The sequence below is a fragment of the Anser brachyrhynchus genome (assembly GCF_964034855.1).
Source record: "Anser brachyrhynchus genome assembly, chromosome: 28".
In the NCBI taxonomy this organism is placed as follows: domain Eukaryota; kingdom Metazoa; phylum Chordata; class Aves; order Anseriformes; family Anatidae; genus Anser; species Anser brachyrhynchus.
The window spans coordinates 1,571,596-1,590,995 of record NC_137721.1 but is presented as its reverse complement, the minus strand read 5'-3'; the positions used below and the strand labels follow the sequence as shown (position 1 = coordinate 1,590,995).

The following is a 19,400-nucleotide window of genomic DNA, read 5'->3' as shown; positions in this document are numbered from 1 at the left end:
CAGCGATGCTGCGGGGAGCTGGGGACGACGGGGAGCTTCTCGGGGTGCGACCCCAGTGTCCCGTGCTTCGGGTGGGCTCCCGAACCCTCCTGACTCCAAAAAACCCGCTGGAATCCTTTGCAGAAGTTTATTGCAGCTTGAAGGTTCTTTGTTATTAGTATTATTATTGAAAAAAAAGCAAAATTTCTACCCCTTCTGGGTCTGGTCGCCGGGGGCTGCGCTCAAGGTGTGGCAGCAGGGAGTGCCTGGCACATTTTCCATGCACGTGCCGTTTTTGCTCGTAATTGGCTTTTTGTCTCTAATCCCACAAGTCGGATCGACAGGGGAGAACTTTGCAAAATTTAAAATTATCGAAAAAAGAAAAAAAGAATAAAAAGAGGGCAGAATTAGAGCCCGTTTGGGAGAAGGGGTGGGGGGTCTTTCTACCCTTTCTCTTTGCGGTGGGGGGGCGCTTGGTAAAACAAAATGTTTTATTTTGACTTGGAGCGATTTTTAAGGGAAAACTATTTTTTTTTTGTAATACAAAAATATTCCCTAGTGAAAAATAGAGGTTTTCTACTCTGAAAAGTCTTTTTTTTTTTTTTTCCTTCATAAGACGCTCCCTTTCCCTGGGCCCTTCCAGAAATGGTGCTTCCTAACAGGAGCAAATCCTGAAAGAAAGTTCAGCTTTGGCAACAACGAACCTTCCCTAAACCAGCCCCATCATCTCCTCCAAACCTCGTTCTAGTTACAAGGAAAAAGGCTTGCGCGGGCTGGGCCAAAGAGCTGCTATCGCCCCATGGCTCTGCCCCCGTGCGATGCATCCCGCGGGCAGCGGGGAGCAGGGGACGGCCGGGGGGGGGGATCCAGCCCCAAAACCTCATCGAGGCAGCGCCGAAACAGGGGCGCCCTTGGTGACTTCACGAAACAGGCACGTGTTTTGGGCGACCTCAGTGCCTCTGGAACTGCTCCGGCCCTGTTAATCGGCCGATTTCCGTATTAACGTGGTGCTGAAGAAAGACCAGGGGTGTTCCCATCCTCGCGCGCGGCACCCGCGCGTCCCCACGCAGCGCAATTCACACCACCGGGGTTTTGGAATAGCTCTCCTACTTTGAAGACAAGGCTAACGTTAACGTTGAATGTCACACCGGGAAATTATTTGCATATTTTTTTCTTGTTCTCTTGATCAAAGAGCTGAATGGGAAGGGTTTTATCAGAGTGGCTCACGTGCGTTCCCTTTGAGTCTCTTTTAGGGGTTATGATTTTTTCCTCTGATGCACCCAGACGGATCCTTCGAGTGACAGAAAAGGCGAGGAAAGATGTCAGAGCAGAAGTGCTGGACGGGTGAGACGTGTTCCCCCGGCCTGCAGCGGCGTGAGCTCAGCGGCAGAGCGTGACCGCGCCGGTGACGCCGTTCCCGAAACCGTCCTTCGGCAGCGGGCCAAGAGCTGTGCCAGAGCCGGGAGCAAGCAAGAGGCCGGGTTTGAAGCCTGTCCGTAACGAGACCTTCAGGAACCCGGTGCCAGCAGTAACGATTCTGACGGGAAGGTGGGAGGAGGAGTAATGGAAACCAAACAGAAAATGCTTTCCTCGCAGCGCTGGCGTCTACGCTTCAGCAGCACGGCCCTGGGTAGCGGACCTGAGCCGGCACAAGTGACGGCAGCCGGCCTCCTGTCCCAGGGAGCCCGGGGTTAAAAGAAAATTGACAACACCGACTGCAGCCAGGAAATAACTCTGTTGGTTTTAATATTTTCAGGGGTTATTTGCAAGGTAGGCAAGGGAATTAGGTTTCTTTAAATAATAATAAAAAAAAAGTAACGATTGGATGTTATCACACTGGTGTACTTCGAGCCCTGCGAGACATCCTAACATCCACCTCGTGCCCTTCTGCGTAACGGCGTGCGAGCCGAGCCCCGCGGAGCAAAGCTCTCGCCTCGGTGGGCCTGATCCTGACCCCAGGGAGCAGCAGGGCCAACCTGCTGCTGCCCCACTGAGCGAGATTCAAGCCCACCAAAACTCCCTTTGGCTCTCGGTTTACAGCCGCCGCCTGCACGCAACCCTGATTTTTCCATTTCCCCTCAGCTCGAAGAAAAGAGGAAAAAAAAAAAAGAAGAACTGAAAATGAAAAAGCCAGCAAACAACCCCGCCAAACAACCCGCACGGGGCTGTCGGATAGATTCAAGGCTTTCATCCTCTATTTGCACAGAAAGGAAGACGTGGAGCTGCTCACTCCCATCGCGTGGGGCTGGGGAGGGGGCCTGTAAAGCATCGCCGGAGACAGGGCTGGTTTGGGCACGGATTGCATACCTGCTGCCCTCCCTCTGGAGGGCTGAAAATGTACCACGAGATGAGCAGCCACCGACCCCGGAGTTCACAGCGGGACCGTGCCCGGACGGAGCCGCGTGGCCGCAGTCCAGCCCGCGCCGCCGCCGGCTCGCGGGAAACCTGAGGTCAGCCGGAGCTTCCGAGCATCTCCGAGACAGTTCCTGGGTGATGGGGGACCTGCAAGCATTGGCTGGGACGGACACCTTTTGTTTGTCATTTATTTCCGAGAGGACAGTGAGGGAGCAAGACAAGACTCCTGGTCAGGGAGCTGCGGTGCAGGATACAGCTCGGATTTGAGAGCAGCAAAGCCAGGGCTCGTACAGCGCAAGAGCATCCGTCCCCATCGTTACGCACGTGCTGCTCCAGGCATGCAGGGGCATTTTGTAGGAGCTGGTGCTTTCTGCCGTCCTCCAAGCATGACAGAAGCTGGGGGCCTGCGGTGCAAAGGGTGCTTTTTAAAATAGGAGGTATAAACTGCAACTGAATTTATTGGAGCACAGGGTCGCTTCACGGGGTTGGGGGGGGGGGAGGTGATGGAGGAAAGGAAGGGTTCAAGCTTTGAGAAGCAAACTCGGGTGAGAACAGGCACCTTTTCACTCTTTTGAACACTGAAAATAATAATAATAATTAAAAAAAAAAAAGAATAAAGACCAAACGGCCGCCCTCCCGTGTCCCTCCCTCCCCATCCCGAGGCTTGCCTTCACATCATGCTCTTCCTGTAGTGGGACTGTGAGCTCTGTTTGGGCTTTGAGTCCGACTGCTGCAGTTCGAACTGTTTGTACAGGTCCCTCAGCTCCCGGATCTCCTGCAGCACCCTCTTGGCTTGGCTCCAGGTGGAGGAAGCCTCCCCCAGCAGCCTCTCGGATTCCTGCAGGATCCTCTCAGAGTCCGACTTGGAAGACGAGGAGGAGGAAGAGGTGGTGGTGCTGGTGCTGGTGTTGGAGTCCTTGGCCTTCCTCTTGCCCTCCCCGTAGCCCTTCACCTCCGTCAGCAGTTCCTGAGTTTTTTCCAGTTTCAGTGCAACCAGTTCTTGTATCCGGGACAGCTGCTCCGGCTCCGCGGAGGCAAACTGCGCCTCCAGCCCCCTCCTCAGCACCGCCCGGTGCGCGGAGGAGTCCCGCCGGGACAGGATTTCTTCCATGGAGGCACATTTATTCTTTTCTGAGTGCGAGAGCTTTTTGGGGACCTGCGGGGTGTACATGGTCCCTTTGTCAAAGGAGTCATTGCGCTGCGCGGATCTGTCCCACGAGGTCACCTCCCGTCTCGGGAGGCTCCCGGTCCGGCCCTTCTCCGGCGCTTTGACGTTCTCCGAATCCGAGCGGCGCCGGCCGGCGGCGAGATGTGCCACCGACTTGTCCAGGTCCACCCGGAAACTCTCTTCGCAGGTGCCGTGGTCCTCCGGGGAGGCGTCCTCCTCCTGGATCAGGTCGAGGGTCAGCATGCCGTCAGAGGTTGAGGTAGATGCCTGGGGGAGCAGAGGTCTGGGTTAGGCTCGCCGCTACCCGGAGAGGCGCCGAAACCTCAGGCGCGCATCCCCTGGGTGTGCGACGATGGAGCAGGGACAACAGCGAGCGTGGGCGAGCGGCAGAAACCCCGCGTGTGCCAAGTCCCTGCTCCTAGCCAGGGCACGGGGTGGGCGAACGGTGGGACGAGCCACCTGTGCCAACGTGGGGACACGGCCCCCAGCCCCCGGGACGCCCCCGAGCAGGACCCCAAAGGAGCATTTCGGTTCCAGCCCCGGGGACAGCGGTGTCGGTGACTCTGCAAGACCTGCGCAACGCGACGGAGAGCGCTGCAGGACCGGAGGGCTGCTCCCGGCAGCCCAGGGGAGCCCCGAGGCTCGCGGCAAGTCGCAGCTCAGGCCAGGGCTCAAGCACCCGCTTATAAATGAAGCAGTTAGACGGAATTTTACCTAACCGGCCTGGAGGTTGCCGTACGTACCACAGCCATCAAATGTCCCCGTGTTGGGGGGCGTCGGGAGTGCTGTATTTTTGCTCTGTCGCGGGTCGGGTGGGCGAGGTAGCTGTCCTCTTCGACAGTGACCTGAAGTGGTGGCAAAGGCCAGTGAGCGCCCGGGGGCTCAGGAAACCCGAGCCAGTCCTCGCTTCTGACGAAGGGTCGGGGTTGTTGGGGTCCCCACGTCCGTCCCCTCTGTGCCTGGAGTCATTCCTGGCAATTCCCTGCTGCATTTACTTGTAGAGATTTCCGTGGTGGTGATCGATCGCCTCTCCTCGCAGCAATCCATCCCACCGCTTTGCCGTCCCGCTCCCTGCTCTAAAGCCTTTCCTGTGCCACGACCCCAGTTCTCCTTCTCTACGGGGGCTTGTGTTGCTGTCCACAAGGACCAGCAGCATTGCAGTGCCAGGCTGCCCATGCTGAGCATGGATGGGAGAGGTCTGGGGGCTAAAATCTTTGGTGCGGAGCATTAAAATGTGAGATGGGGCTGAAACGCAGCGAGGGGCACGGCCCCGGCACGGGAGGGCTCGGGACGGAGAGGGGCTGAGCTGGGGTGGCAGATGGTGCCCGTGGGCTGCTCTCAGCAGGGGACCGTGTTGGTTTTCAGCTAATTCCTTAATTCAGTTCCACTGCTTAAAGCTCCTTTGCAAACCCAAACGCGCAGTGAGGACGGGAAGGAAGCCCTGGGAAGCCCTGAAAAGCCCTGGAAAGCCCAGGGAAGCCCTAGAAAGCCCTAGGAAGCCCTCCCCTCCACGATCCCAATCCCTGCGCAAGGCATGAGGGCTCGCATGGGAATTCTGAGGCTAGGTGGGGTCAAACCACCTGCAGCTCCAGCAGAGCCCACCCTACAGGCAGCTGCAGCAGCCTAAAAGCATCACCCGAACGTTAAAGCTGAGACCTCGGCATCCCGCTCACCTCATCTAAGATGCGGTTCTTAGCACGAGTGATTGCGGAGTTGAGGGCGTTAATCCAGGACTCTTTCTCTTCAGGACTCACAGCCAGGAAGATGAGATTTGGTGCCTACAAAAGAGGGGACTCAGGTCAGAGCCTAAACCCCTCCAGAGACGCTCTCGCCCCGTCCCTGCCCACGGGATCCCACGGCACGCCGCGCGCCGGCTGTGCAACGCGGAGCACAAATCCTCGCCGCACCCAGCCCCTCCGGCCCCGGCCGTGCTGCTCGCTGCCATCTCTCCGCTGCCACCTCCAACGGGACAGAGCCACGCAGCCACGGCCCGTCCCCGCGGGAGCAGCCGGGTTTCCCGGCCTTTCATAGTGTCAGACGCATGCTGGGGGCAGAGCGATTTTGCAAATACGGCCTCTACAGGGGCTCCAGGATCCTTAGCTTTTTAAGCTAGATACTCAATAAAAATCGCTTCTGGCCTCCGCAGCGTTGTGTTCAATCATCTCCGTTGCTCGTGTCGCTTGGGGACAGCGCGGCCGCTTTCCATTTTTCCCCTTCTCCTCCCCGTCTGCCTTGCACGGCGTTACACAATCGCTCCCAAAGTGCAAGGTGGGCAAGCCTTGCCCTGCTGCAGCGAGGAGCGCAAACCCAGCTCCCGTGCGTGCATCGGTGCCAGGGACGGCTCGGGGTGGAGGCTGCCTCCGTCTGCAGAGGGGCTGAGACCTCCGGGGTCCCGCTCCCAGGCAGCCGTGCCCCCATTCCGGCACTTTTCAGCTTTTTAGGCAGCGTTCATGGGACAAATCCCCCTGCGGCTCTTTGATGCTGCCCCTTGGCCGCCCTCACTGCGCGCCCCCGCAGCAGAGCCCCTGCTCCTCCCCGCAGCTCTCCCGCTGCCACCAGCCCCGAGGTGGGGGTCTGGGGGTTTTAATCTCACTTTCTTCTCCTGCAGAGCTCAGGCTGCCTGGCATCACCCCCAAAACTGCATCAAGCCCCCCAGAGCTCACGGCTTTCCGGGGCTGACCGCGTGCTTGCGTACCGTGTTTCCAGGCTGCCTGGAGTGGGCGAGGGTAAATTTGCTGTGGTTCTTTTTGCTTCTGCTTTTGGACTTCCTGAGCTCTTCACATTTCTCATAATCGCTCAGGTCAAACATTTCCTGCATGTTTTTTTCATCTTTTACCTGCAAAACAAAAAAGAAACGGCCGCCGGGCGGGTGTCAGCCGGAGCAGGTGCCGACTTTCGGGGGGTGCCCGACCTGGGGTGAGCGTCGCCCACGCAGGGCACGAGTGCAGCACCGCTAGCTGCTGCTACGCTCGGTTTTGGGGGAGAAACAGAGCTTTTCAGCATGATATCATTAACTCGAGTCGGGAGACGTATTTAGAAGGATCAGTCTCTTGGGTTAGTTCCTGCTTTGCTCCAGGATTCCTTCGGGAACCCCAAGCACGTTGCGGTCACTGCACCACCCCCAAAGTCCCCATGGGGTGGGCGGGCTCTGCCCTGTGCTTGCGGACCCCCCGGCCGAGCAGGATGGGTGCAGAGAGGACCCTGCCTGCGGGAGGAGGTGGTTACGAGGGGCGATCACGTTAGTGCTCGCTGCTTTTCCGGAGACAGCACAGCACAAGCCGGAGGGATGAAGCTTAGCGCTTCCTATTTTTAACCCGGTGGCATTAGCGCAGCCTGACAGTTGATTTGGGGGGGGGGGCGGGTGAAGCACGGCCAGCCCTGGCCCACGGCCACCACGGGCGTGCAGCTCCCCAACGAGGGGCTCAGGGCTCATCGAGGCACCGCCGGGGGCTCGGCCCGGGGACCTGTAGGAGGTCTGAGGGGGAAGCGAGAGCTGGGGCTGGGGCTCGCTGCCGCAAGCACTTCTCGGTTCTCGTTGTGAAGCCACCAGCCGGCCGCTTTGCAGCTGCTGCAAGATGTCTCTGCCTCCACATCCATTCCCCTAGCAGCCGTGGGGCGCAGCCCTCCTTTCCGCTGCTGTCCTTAGCGAACGTCGGACCCCCGAGCTTGGCCCCAGGCTCCAGGGCGCAGCCCCAAAAGCGACTGGTTTCTGCTCAAAGCATCCTCCACTGCCTACGGGCTGTCGTGACCAGATAGGGAAGTCTCTGGCACGTCGTGCCCACCCGTATTCCCTCCCCGTGCATTTCTAATCGGCTTTCCCCTCGTCGCAGTGCCATCCTGCAATCCACCTCTTTCCAAGAATCTTGGCTGAATTCAGCCCAAGCTGTCTGCAGCAGGAGGAGCCGATCCCCCCGAGCCCCGGCTGCGGCAGAAGTCCTTGCTCCAGATGTTTGCTCATGTAGGTCACTGGGACTTCCCCAGCCCTCCCCTCGTGTCTCAGACACCCAGAGCCTGCGTGGTGGAGGCAGGGGAGCCAGACACCTTGCCTCCAGGAGCCCAAACCTTGCCTCCAGGAGCCCAAACCCTTTCCTCTAGCCTACCTCAACCCTAGGACCACCTACAGGGGTCTGCAGAACAGACAGGAGTTAAGTGGTGGGGGCAAACACCCTTCAGGTGCCACCAGACCGGGGCTGATGTGTGCCGGGGCTGTGGCACCGTGCTCGTCCCCTTGCTTGCGCACAGACCTGTAACAAACCCTAAAGGGCTGAGCCCCATCCGTGGGCGCTAAAGGGATGGCATCGGGGTCCCAAACTTTAGTTTTGGGCTTGGTGGGCACGTTCAGCCCCCTGCGGGGGTTTTTGGCTCCCTGCAAATAAAAAAATCCTTCAGGTCCGTGCTGGCTCTGCGCAGACCTAGCTAAGGTGCTTCTCCGCGTGCTGTGCGCGACGTTCCCCTGCTGCTGCTGCTGCAAATATCGCAGCAATCCCACGGCAAACCAGGCAGGCTCTGAGCTGCGAGGGGGCTCTCCTCGTTTCCACCAGCAGGGCTTTGGGCTTGGCGCAGCCGGGCAGCGCGCGGGGCTTTGGGGGACATTTTGGAGGAAGGAGCCGTGGGCTGGAAGGAGCCGTTGGTGCCCATCCGCGGCAGCAGGGACACGGCGCGATTTCTCCTTCACCCTTCGGGGTCTGCAGGGGTTGGAGGGGGCGGCAGAGCAGCGCTGGGCTCCGCTCCTGTCGGGGTGACCCAGCGCCGTGCGGCTCCCTCTGAGTTGGTCCCGCAGCCGGAGCGTTGCTGTGGCTTGTCCCGTGGGCTCCTTTGTTTTCCTCTCCTCTGCTGAGTGCAGGTCGAGCACAGGTTTTTTGAAGGAGGGGCGATTTCCAGTCTCAGATGCCAAATTCGAAACTCTTAGAGGAAAGGTTTGAGCTGTGGGAAGGGCTGAGCGTTTCCTGACCACAGATCCCATCCCTGTTTGTGCCTGGCTCTCCTGGCTGCAGGGGTGGTGGCTCCCCAGCCCCTCTGAGCCTCGCTGCGGGGTGACGGGCCCTATCCTGCCCACCACCCAGCTTTTCACTCTGCAGGAAAACCTCTGGGGCTCCTGCAGCTTCCACAGGGCTGCCTTAAGGTCTCTCCCACTGTAGTTTTGAGGCTTAGAGCAACCAAGGAGCGCTTGGCTCAGTGTGCTGGGTGGGTCTGGGTGGGTTTGGGTCCTTCCTCCCTCATGGGTGCGACGTGGGGCGAGCGGACGGGTCTCAAACCTCCCGGACGGGCAGCTCCTGCCCTCTGCTCTGCAGCAAAAGGAGGCTCCCGAATGTGGCTTAAATTAATCGGTGTGACCCCCCCGGACGGCTGGACGGGCAGATAAAGTTTCACCGGTTCTGAACGCCCCGCTACAGACCAGGGCTGCGTTCTGGGGGCGAGGAGAAGGGCGGCCACCGAGCCCCCAGGGCCAGCGCTGCCGTTCCCCTCGCGTTCCTTTGGTGGGATTCGCCTGAGCAGCTCCCCGCTGCGACGCGGCAGGCTCGGCGCAAATGCGGAAGGCTGCAGAAAATCACGAGATGCCGAGCGTAACACATCCACCAGACGTTCAAGAGGGGCTCGGGACGTAACAAGAAACCTGCCAAACCCAGCAGCCCAACGCCGGCAGCCCGGGGGCTGGCATCGGCCAGCCTGCTCTCCCCGAGCGGAGACGAAAGTTTCACTTCAGCTCTGCCACCCAGCAGAGGGACAGAAATTTCTGCCCAGTTTAGCTGAAATCAGGCTATCACTGAGCTGCTGCCTGCTCCATCCCTTGCACCCCATCATCAGCCTAACCCGCAGCCACCCCGGCACGGGACTGGGGGCGTCAGTGCCGCCTGTGCCATCGTGCGGGACAGTGCCACCGAGGCCTGGTGCCAAAAGTGTCCACCTCACCCTGCAAAGTGTGGAACTGAGCTTGGCCGAGCAGGAGCGGGAGGAAGGTGGGGAGGGAGGAAGCTTTCAAGGTGCGAGAGGAGAGGAGGGAAGGGGCAGCAGGTCCCAGCTGGCCAAAAGCTGCTGCTTTACGCACCAGGCTGCCCCCGAGCACTGCCGTTGTCCCTAGGCACGGATGTGGAGCATGCCACGGGCACCAACCTCTCTGCTGAGCATGTCCCCAGCACACAGCCCGGCCATGTCCCCGTGGTGCACGGCGCTGTGTGCTCCCCACGAAGCCTCCCCGCGGTACCGCGGGCACGAGCAGCACCAGCACAGGAGCAGCGCCTGCACCGGAGCAGCACCGGCGCTTCGCAGCCGTGGTGTGCACGGGAACCATGCACGGGAGCCCCAGGCACTGCTCTGCACACACACGCACACCTTGCACACCCACGTGTGTGCGCAAACATCCCTGCCATGCTCCGGGCACGCTGCGCAGCGTTTGGTGGTGCCGTAGCGAGTGGGGAGCGAGAGCAGCCGACTTTTCAAGTGCTCTCGTGCTAATTGAGTCGCCGCTGTTGGTAGCAAACAAGAAAAAGCTTAAGGAAGCCCCGAGAAGCATTTCCTCATTAACATCTCGTCATCGCGGGGCCGTTCATGCTGTCTGGACAGCCCTGGGCTTCCTGGCAGGAAGTGGCAGGAGCCCAGCTGTGTCTGTGGCGGTCTGGCTGCAATTCCCAAGCGTGGAGCAGTAACAAAGCCGCACTACAAACAGGAGAACAATTACCAGAAATTTGGGGTGGGGGGGCAGAGAGAGCCGGTGCGGAGGGGAAAGAATGCAGAAATGGTTTTAAGGAGGTTTTGCTTAGCAGAGAGCCGCTCGCTGCAGCCCATCTTGCCGTGCGTGTTGCTGCCCTGAATGTTTTTTGGTTTTTTTTTTTTTGGCTGATGACCAAACGCTAAATAACGAAGGGATTTTTTTTGCCTAAGTTCGCGGAGTTCAGCTGGTGGAGCTGAGCGCAGGCTCCTGGCCCTGACCACGGGCTGCAAGCCCCAGCTCCCATTTCGGTGCGTGCTTGGAAGGGCGAAAGGCTGGGGCTGGGAGGGCAGGTTCGCAGCCTCCAGCTGATGCCCGAATGCAAGAGCACAGCTCAGAGCCCTGCCTGCGTTCTCCAGGTGTATCAGCTGGTCTAATAAAGCGCGGTTCCCCTCCTTCCAGACCTGGTTTCCGCCAGGGAGAAAGCCCAGGGCTTTTATCAGCTCTTCCCACCGCCTCCTAACCAAAATTAATAAACCACGACCAGCCTCCAAGCGTGGGTCCCAGGCAGGCCCCTGGAAAGGCACAGGGATTCCCAGCAGGTTCCCGTGGGATGCTGGTGGGCTTCTGGCAGCGTGACCCTGCTGGGGGGAGCGAGCCCCTTGGGAACCTGCCCCTGCCCCTCGGAGCCTGCGGGAAGCAGCGGGGGGCTCAGCTCCGCGTCCTGCGCTGACACCTGTGGCGGGGGGCACGACGTCCCCGTCCCCCGTGCCACCGCCCTGCCGTCTGGCAAAAATTCAGGCAAAAGTCCCTAAATGTCTGCTTCGAATTCGTCCGGAGAGCCCTCGGCAGAGCTGAGGGCAGCATTTGGGAGCGCGAGCGTTTGACCCCTTCTGCCTGTACCGCGAACAACGCGCCCGCTGGTCCACAGCGGCCGCTGAGCTTAAGAGGAGCTGACAAGAAACACCGAGGTTAATGCGGGAGTTAGCTCGTGAGCTCCATCCACCAGATCCACCTTGCTCCGGTGGCTTTGATGGAGCAAAAATAATTTATAGCAGAGGACTTTGATCTTTTGCTGAAGCAGGCAACCGAGCTTCCTCGCCCATCACCGCAGAAATCAGGCTGAGTTTCCACCTGCCTAGGGGTCATTCCCACCAGAGCTTTCTGCCCGTGTCTCCTCGGGGGTCCCACCGGGTAATTCCCTCCGTGGCTGCGGCCGGAGCCCCACCGGCAGCGATTCCCAAGCGGAGAGGCCGCCTCCGGAGCGCAGCCTCTGACACCGCTCCTCAGTGCAACCCAGCAGTGGCTCCATTTTCTCCACCGGGCATAATCTGGCGTGTGAAAACCCAAAAGAGGCTCCGTCCTGTTCCACTTGACAAGTCCCAATTCGTTAAGCCGCTGGTGGGAGCCGCGGGCACCTGCTGCCGGGGAAGGGAGCGCGGAGGGAGCCTGAGCGCCGAGGGACGCGTGGCCCCGTGGAAGGGGGTTGGTGTGTGGAGGCCTGGCTCTGCCAAGGGTTTTGGTGTTAAAAGTCCCGGCTGCCTTTAGCGGGAAGTCTTGGAAATGCAGAGCAGTGGGCAGCCACAGCAGGAGTGTCCATGCGCACGCACACCGGACACGTCCACGTACAAACAGGGATGTCCATGCGCACACCAGACACATCCATGCACAAACGTGACATATCCATGCACACACACGTCCATGCGCACACCAGACACGTCCATGTACACGTAGATGTGCCCATGCACACACCAGACGTGTCCATCCATACACCAGACAGGTCCCTGCGCACACCCACGCAGACGTGTCCATGTGCACACTGATGTGTCCACGCACAAACCTGACGTATCCATGCACACACGCAGTGTCCATGTGCAAACCTGACACGTCCACGCACACAAACAGACCTGACACATCCATGCACACAAAGAGACCTGACACTTTGCACACACACACACCAGACCAGCGCCACGTGCCAGCGGCCGGAGCCACCTCCGACCCTGAGATCCCCGGAGCAGCCGGAGCAGGGACACGGGTGGATTTTTTGTTCCCACAGGCACACACTTCGGTGCACGTGCACGCAGCCAGATGTTACCTCTGCAACCACATCGCTACACCACCGCAGATTCTTCCATATAAAGACATAGGCAGTCACTGCCGCGCGTTATTTATGGCCTTTCACACACATACCCGCATGCACACAGCTACAGCACTGCTTCAGCTGCGCACACAGTAGGTCTTTTCTTCCCCGTAAAGAAATAAATGCACGCTCCCTGAAGCAACCTCAGGTGCTCCTTGCTGGGAGCCGGCACCCCGTGGCCGCTCAGGCACCCCGTGCCCGCCGGGACGTGGAGCTCACGGCTGTTAATGAGACGCGGATGGGAGGGACGGGCAGACAGACAGACAGCTTCTTCCTGCACATGTTCCCTGGTGTTGATTCCCGTCTGAGTGCAGCCTCGCTTGCCCAGGCTTCCCCGCTGCTCAGCCAAGCAGAGCCTTTTGCTCGCGCTTTATTCTGCGCCGTTCAAAGACTCGGGGCACTGGCGAGCGACAACGCCACCCACCCCGGCACAGCCCGGCGGCACCGCAGCCCGCGGCAGCGCAGCTGGGCCTTCGGGGTGGCCGGGGCTCTGGGAAACGCTCTCATCTTCCCAGGCACGACCCTGTGCGCTCCCCATCCCAGGGAGGGCCCTTTGGACTCGCTGGCGGGGACTCCTCTCCCCTTTAGGCACGAGCTCCATGTGGCCAGCCCATAACCAGGCTTCCTTCTGCCCAAACGTCTGCCTCCGTGCCGCCTCGGAGCAGGGCCGTGGCGCAGCAAAGCGATCGCCCAGGCAGCAGCACGCCACGGGTGAATCCTTTCCCCCCAGCTCATCGCCGTGCCCACCGGGTCCCGAGCTCGGATCCCTGGCCCCGGAGGTGCGAGAGCTGCTTGGGGGAAGCCACGCGAGGCGAGCAGGCCTGCTGCTGAGAGCACGTCCCACAGCCCGTGTTACTTCTGGAGATGTGCAGGACCGCACACCGGAGGACTGCCAGCCACAACGCCTGCCTCCCGCACCCGTCTCTCCGCCCAACTTCTCCCAAACCTACACGCTCGCCGTGGGTTTGGCTGCCTACAGGCGCTGATCGTTCTCTTGTTTGGTCCGTTTACCCGGCAGCATTTATTCCCACCTGCGCTTTGCCGTGCCCCGTGACTCAATTCGCCCCTAAATCAAATTATGCCTCGCGCTCAGGACCCTATTACCTCTCCAGATCCTAAATTGGTCCTAAATTGATCGAGCTGGGCCGGGCGGCATGCCTCTGAGCAGCCCCCGAGCCCCGAACAACACCCAGACACCGCAGGCAGGGACCCACCGAGCCCTGACCCAAATGGGGTGTTTTTACCCCAATTTCCCCACCCTTTCTCACCCCTCACGGTGAGTTTTTAAGGAAGACTCGGAGGGAGGAGGGCTCTTGCCTGGGGGGTCCCTTCCTGATGAATCGATCGAGACAAAACTAAGGGGGGGGCAGCTGTGCGGGGACAGCCGGGGCCCAGCTGCGAGTCGCGTCCCATTAAATCTCACGTAAACCCCACAGCAAGCCCCAGGCCCCGGCCTGGAGCAGGGGCACGTTTCCAGATGCCGGTGAACCCCTTGAATTTCCCTGTTCTTGGGGACAGAAAGCACGAGGGCATGGGGAGGTTTTGTAAGGGGGGGGTCCGGTCCCGGCCCCTGGCAGCCGCGGGGGGCTCGGGGCTCGCGGCGCTTTTCATGTGCAAAGGGAAGAAGGGGGGGAAGGGAGAGGAAAACGAAACCGAGCCTACCTCCTTCTCCGAGATGTAAAGCTGATCTCCCTTCAAAACCACATAACGGTTCTTCCAGATTTCCCTAAAAATGCCTTTCCCGCAAAATTTCCGCACCCAGCCGACCTTCTCGGGCTGCGCAGGCTGCTGGTTTCCATCCTGGTGCCCCTAACACAAAGGGAGAGGGAAGGAAACGGGGGTGGGGGGGGGAAATGGTGTTAATTCGTGCTTTCCCGCTCCCCTTCTCCCCCTCCTTCCTTGCCCAACTTCGCTTCCCCTCCCCTGGCCCCCCACCACCGCTTTGCCCCGTCCCCTCCGCGCGGATTTTCCGGAGCAACGACAGCAGCGCCGGGGGGCGACGCGAGCCCCGCGGGCAGGGTTTCACCCCTGCATTATATAAGAAAGGCGCCTGGGTTGCGTTCGCCTCCCCCAGCGTGCATTTGCTGCCGGAAAGAGGAACGGGGAGATTTGCAACTAGTTTTTTTTTTTTTTTTAATCATTTTTATTTTTTTACCGCGGTGAAAATTGCGTTTTTGAGCCTTTTATCAACAATTAGTCCCAGAGGCGAAACCTGTGCTCGGGTTTCTGTTTGAGATTTCTTCCTAGGGGCAGATAAGATCTGTGGGCACGGCAGGCGCACGCAGGCGGCACCGAGCAGACACAGGGCGACAGATAGATGGTGTCTGGATTTTATCGTTTTCCTTGCGAGCAGAAATGAAAACTGCCTGCCTACATCGCTCTGCCCTGAGCGACGAATTGCATCTCTGGGCAAATCCGAGAGGAAGGAGAGGCGCTGGGCAGCAGGGGAGAGGGAGACGGCGCTGGGCTTGGTTTTGTTTTGATCCGGTTGGGCATTTTTTTTTTTCTCGCAAAGCAAAGGGATTGCGGTGGGGAGAGGGAGCAGGGGACGGCGAGGCGAGCCCCCCCCTCCCCAAAACATCCGGGAGCCTCCCCCACCCCACCGTGCCCCGGAGCAGAACCGATTCGACTCACCCTTTTGGCAGAATTGGTTTTTTTCATCATTCCTTGGTGCGCCGAGCCGGAGGGAGATGGGGGGGGGGGGGGGGGTCGGAGAGGGGCTCCCGGCGGCCTCCTCTCGGGGTGAGCGCGGCTGGGAAATACACAGGGCACCTCCGCTCCCTCCCGCTCCGTCCTCGCCCTCTGTAGATTACAGGCGCTCTCCAGTTACACGAAGACCAGCCCGCCTCTGTAACACATCCTTAGCCGCACAGACACCGCGTCCCCCCCCGGCAGCCAGCACCACCACCACCATCACTGAGCTCTCGTGGGCTTGCACTGGGCTGGCCTGGGCTCCCGAGCTCCATCTATAGCCGTGCGCGTGTGACGTCTGGGGTTCACAATAAAGGGCGAATCGCAGCCCACGAGGGTTTTTTTCTTCTTTGTTTCTGACTCACTGCTGATGGGCGGGGGGCACCCCGGCGGACGGGTGCCCGCGTCCCAACCCCGCTCCTGGCCGAGGTCGTGGCAAAACTTCCCGGGATGCGGCAAAGCGGCCGGGAGGCACGGGCAGGGGGCTCTGCCCCGACAGCAGCTGAGATTTTTGGACGTGTAACCACGGTTTTTGGAAAGGAGGCAGCCCCTGGGGGGGCTCGGAGAAGGGCCCACTGCCCAGCACCGATGCCTGCAGGCAGGGACCTACGCGGTGAGATGTGGGGCACGGTTTCCCAGAACTAAGGAAACGCTTGGCTTTTTTTTTTAAAAAACGCCCCTTTTTCTGCTTATTTGTTCTTCCCCATTTTATTTCTGCAGGTGCTGCGAGTTGAGAACTCCCGGTGTGGGATCACAGACGGGGTTAGAGAGAGGCGCATAGAAAAGAACAAAAAAGAGAAAGGGAGAAACGGTTCTGTTCGGAACGAGGCAGATAAGAAGAAAGAAACAGATTGATCAATCGCTGATCCGTCGATCAATCGCTGATCCATCGATCAATCACCGATCGATCGATCCGTCGGTTGCTTCACGGTGAAAATTTTCCATCCGAGTCGTTAGTCTGGCACACGCCCACACTTTGCCGATCGCAGACTGGATTTTAACCCGAGTACGTTGGAATTAATGCGTGGAGAATACTGATGGTGCACTTGAGCAGGGCCGCTCGTGTCTTTTAAGGCGTCGGGCGGTGGAAGCGCAAATAGCGGAGCGTTTTGGGGGCTTGCGAGCGAGGGGCTGGAGAGACGGAGCCGAGTCCTGCTCCCCACCCAAAAGGTGACCACCTACAGCCCCCGGTGCCTGGGGGGGAGGCTCTCTCCAGCAGGAGAGCTTCGTCATGCCCTTGGAGTTGAGCGCCGTGCCGGGAGGCTGCTCCCCTCCAACGCCCTCCCTCAGGATGCTCAGCACAGCCCGGCGTTGGTGGCTGTGGATATACGGATGTATGGATTTATGGATATACGAGTGGATTTTGACTTTTCGAACCAATACACAGCGCCCTAACGCTCGCGGCGCTGGGTGCGCCCGGGCTGCTGCTCCCCGCTGCGTGCGGCACGGTTCTGGCCCCGGCGCCTTTGCTGGGCACCAAGGGGAAGGGCAGCGGGTCCTTCCAACCCCCCTGAGCCTAACTACCCCTTGTTAATTAGAGGGTCCCTTCCCACTCCCCCATCAATCAATGCAGTGTAAAAGGGGCTTTGACAAAACACGGAAGGCGTCGGGCAGCGCAAACGGCCACGCCGCATCGCCCACCCGGCACAACCGGGCTCTGACGCGGTGCCGATGGCTGGGAAGTCACCGAGCGTCCGCCCATGGCCAAGCAGCGCCACGCTCGACCCGAGGAGGAGGAATTGAGCTCGAGCTGAAATCCTCGGGCTGCTTCGGCAAAGCCGAGGGGCGTAGCTGGCTGCGGCAACCCTGTGGCAGTGACTCACGGTGGGAGAGGATGTGACCGCTGATTCAGGGCTGGAAACATCAACGACTTGCACGGAAGGAAGGGAGATAGGAGGGAGCCCAGCTCACGTTTCCGTGCCTGAAATGGGCGGCCCCACTGCTGGCAGCGACCCGGCCGGTGCTGATGCAGGGTTCGGTGGGCTGGGGACGGGGCGGTTGTGGCCTCCCTGAGCCACCGCTGAGCCAGGCAGGGCAGGGTAGCACGTGGAGAGGTTCTGCTCGTCCCCATGTCCCCGTCCCCGTCCCCGTCCTGCCTGCAGCGAGCCCTGGCCGTCCTGCGATGCGCGCTCACAGCAAGGATGGCCTCGTGCCCAGAGACGCAGGCAACCAGCCCCCAGTGAAATCCCTGCATACCGGAACAGCTAATGGAAGAATTTAGTCCTTTATTAGCTGCTAATGAACTCGACCCATAGTTTAACAGCCTTTGTGTAGACTGGATGCTGGGACGATTTGTTTTCCCAGCTTGGATTTCCAGTAGCGGCGTATTTTTTTGCGGTGGACGCAGGATACATCAAAAGCACCCGATAAACATCGCCGCAGGAAAAAGCAGCGTGTGGCCCCGAGCTGGAGCGGCCCCCTGGGTGCGAGCAGGCCAGGCAGGAGCAGAAGTGTTCAGATCTCGTGTTAAAAAACGACGACGGTCACTTATTTAGCACCTGGGTCCTCTGAAGGCTCTGTGCAGGGATCGGGGTCCTGCTGCAGGTGCTGGGTGCTGCCAGGGTGCTGCGGTCCCGCACCACGACTCCTCACTGCTCCAAAAACCGACCCCAAATCCCCACTTGTTGCTTTCTTTTGCGTAAGATAAGGCCGTGGCCCGAGAAACAGGGCCTTTCTGCCCTCGTGGCTACGTCCTTCTTGCTGTCCTCAGACACCCTGTTCGCTCCGCTCAGCCCTGATGTTGCAGTTTTCCTCCCCGACGATGTGTTGATTCATAACAAACAGCTACCAAAATATCCTCTTGCTGCAAAAGCAGAACAACAAACACCCTCGGTTTATTTATGCATTTAACACCCCCCCCCTCACGCCCCCCTGCATCATTTTGCCTCTGGATATCAAGTGTGAAACTGCTGCTCAAGAAGACGAAGCGAGCTTAATTAGGGCACGCGTTTTTCCTCGTCTCTGAGGACAATTACAGCAGTGCTGTTTGGAAAGGGTCGGCTCGGGGGGGTGTCGGACTTCGCAGGGTTTGGGGCTCAGGGTGGCAGCGAGGTGGCTCCCGCAGGGGGCTCCCGGCTCTGCCCACCCCCAGCAGCTCGGGGTTGGCGACGTGGGGCTGGAAGGGGCTGGGAAGGGCAGCAGAGGGACGGGGAAGGGTTTACCTGTAACGGTGAGCGGGTCGGGCTGGGTCCGTGACCTCTTCGGAGCGAGGTCCCACAGCCCCCGAGCTGCCGGAGGAGGTCTCAAACCCTGGCAAAGCTGGAGCCCCCCCGGCATGGACAGCAAGAGGGCTTGGGCTGGATGGGGCTGGATGAGGGCGAGACATTTGGGGACCTGGGGGCGAGGCAGGTCCGCAGCCAACCCCTCCAGCCCGTGGAAGGGCCAGGAGCATCCCAAAGACATCCGGAGACGCAGCCCAGAGCGATGCCCAGCGGCATTTCCAGCACCTTTCTTCCCAACCTCACCTCACCTCCGGATCGAGCCAGCGCGGGTGTCAGCCCCGTGCTCCTCCTGCAACGTTTTCCCTTTTAACCACGACTTTCCTCCCGGAGGCCCTGATTTATTTCGCATCTCTTATTTAACGATGTGCGAGGGGGGAGGAGATCAGCCTGCCGGCGAAACTCGCGGCGTGCCAATGGAGGGGGCAGCTCAAGAGCAAAAATTCGAGGGGCAGGAGAGGTGGGAAACTGCAGCCCGACGATCCCAGGGCGGGCGGGGGCTGGAGGGAGCAGTGGGATGGGAAACGGGGACCTGGCGGGGCTGGAAACCACTTGCAGTGCTTGGATGATGGCCAGGGATTTCGGAGCCGGCTTCAATTCCCCTGGCGCAGCCGGGTCCCAGCACCCATGGGTGCCACCGCTCAGGGGCAGAGGCGCCGGGTGCGGGGCAGCGTCGCTGGCGGGGGCAGAACCTAGCAGAGCCCCGCTTCGCCCAGCACCGGGCAGATAAAGAACTGTGCGTGGAGCAAAATGCTTCACTCCCAAGGTGTTTATGAAGTCCTTCTGTTACAAAGAAAGGCTGAGTTGGGAAGAAAAGGGACTTATTTTTATTTCAGGGGGCCCAAACTAGTTTGATGTTTGCTAAATGAACTTTCTCCACAGTTTTGATTCTGAAAAAAAAAAAAACAAAAACCACCACCCTCCCAACAATTCAGCCGAACGCATTAGCAAAGTGTTTCAATGCTACATTTGCATTTTGCTCTGAAAAAAAAAAAAAAAAGGCAGCTTTGGCGCAAAAATTTCACCCGGGCTCAGCATCCTGCGGCGGCGTCGCCTCCCTTTCTCTCCAAACCACGACTTTGCCCTTCGCCTTCCAGCACCTGGGGACGGAGAAGAGCGAGGGGCGTCCTCCCAGCGGCTGCTCCTTCTTGTCCCCGCTCCTTGAGCAGACGCCGGCTGCGATTCCAGGGCTCTTCCCTTTTG

At 59.8% G+C, this 19,400-nt stretch overlaps 1 protein-coding gene and 1 long non-coding RNA gene across 3 annotated transcripts; one reads left to right on the top strand and one right to left on the bottom strand.

Annotated features, from left to right (window-relative positions):
* Positions 1-1,695: 1,695 nt before the first annotated feature.
* On the bottom strand, positions 1,696-15,233 carry PLEKHO1 (pleckstrin homology domain containing O1). 2 transcript variants are annotated; one of them, XM_080570074.1, is made up of 7 exons: positions 14,923-15,233; positions 13,951-14,088; positions 6,198-6,338; positions 5,176-5,280; positions 4,246-4,347; positions 3,003-3,769; positions 1,696-2,738 (listed from the first exon to the last, which is right to left on the bottom strand). In XM_080570074.1, the coding sequence occupies exons 1-6, from the start codon at positions 14,950-14,952 to the stop codon at positions 3,005-3,007; spliced, it is 1,281 nt and encodes a 426-aa protein (XP_080426200.1). In that variant the 5' UTR covers positions 14,953-15,233; the 3' UTR covers positions 1,696-2,738; positions 3,003-3,004. The 2 variants fall into 2 exon arrangements, with proteins under 2 accessions (XP_080426200.1, XP_080426199.1); XM_080570073.1 differs by having other exon boundaries at positions 13,951-14,097; positions 14,923-15,224.
* Positions 15,234-15,434: 201 nt separating this feature from the next.
* On the top strand, positions 15,435-17,487 carry LOC308183744. Its single transcript, XR_013942489.1, has 2 exons — positions 15,435-15,592; positions 15,700-17,487. It is a non-coding gene; the product is annotated as an uncharacterized lncRNA (long non-coding RNA).
* Positions 17,488-19,400: the final 1,913 nt, after the last annotated feature.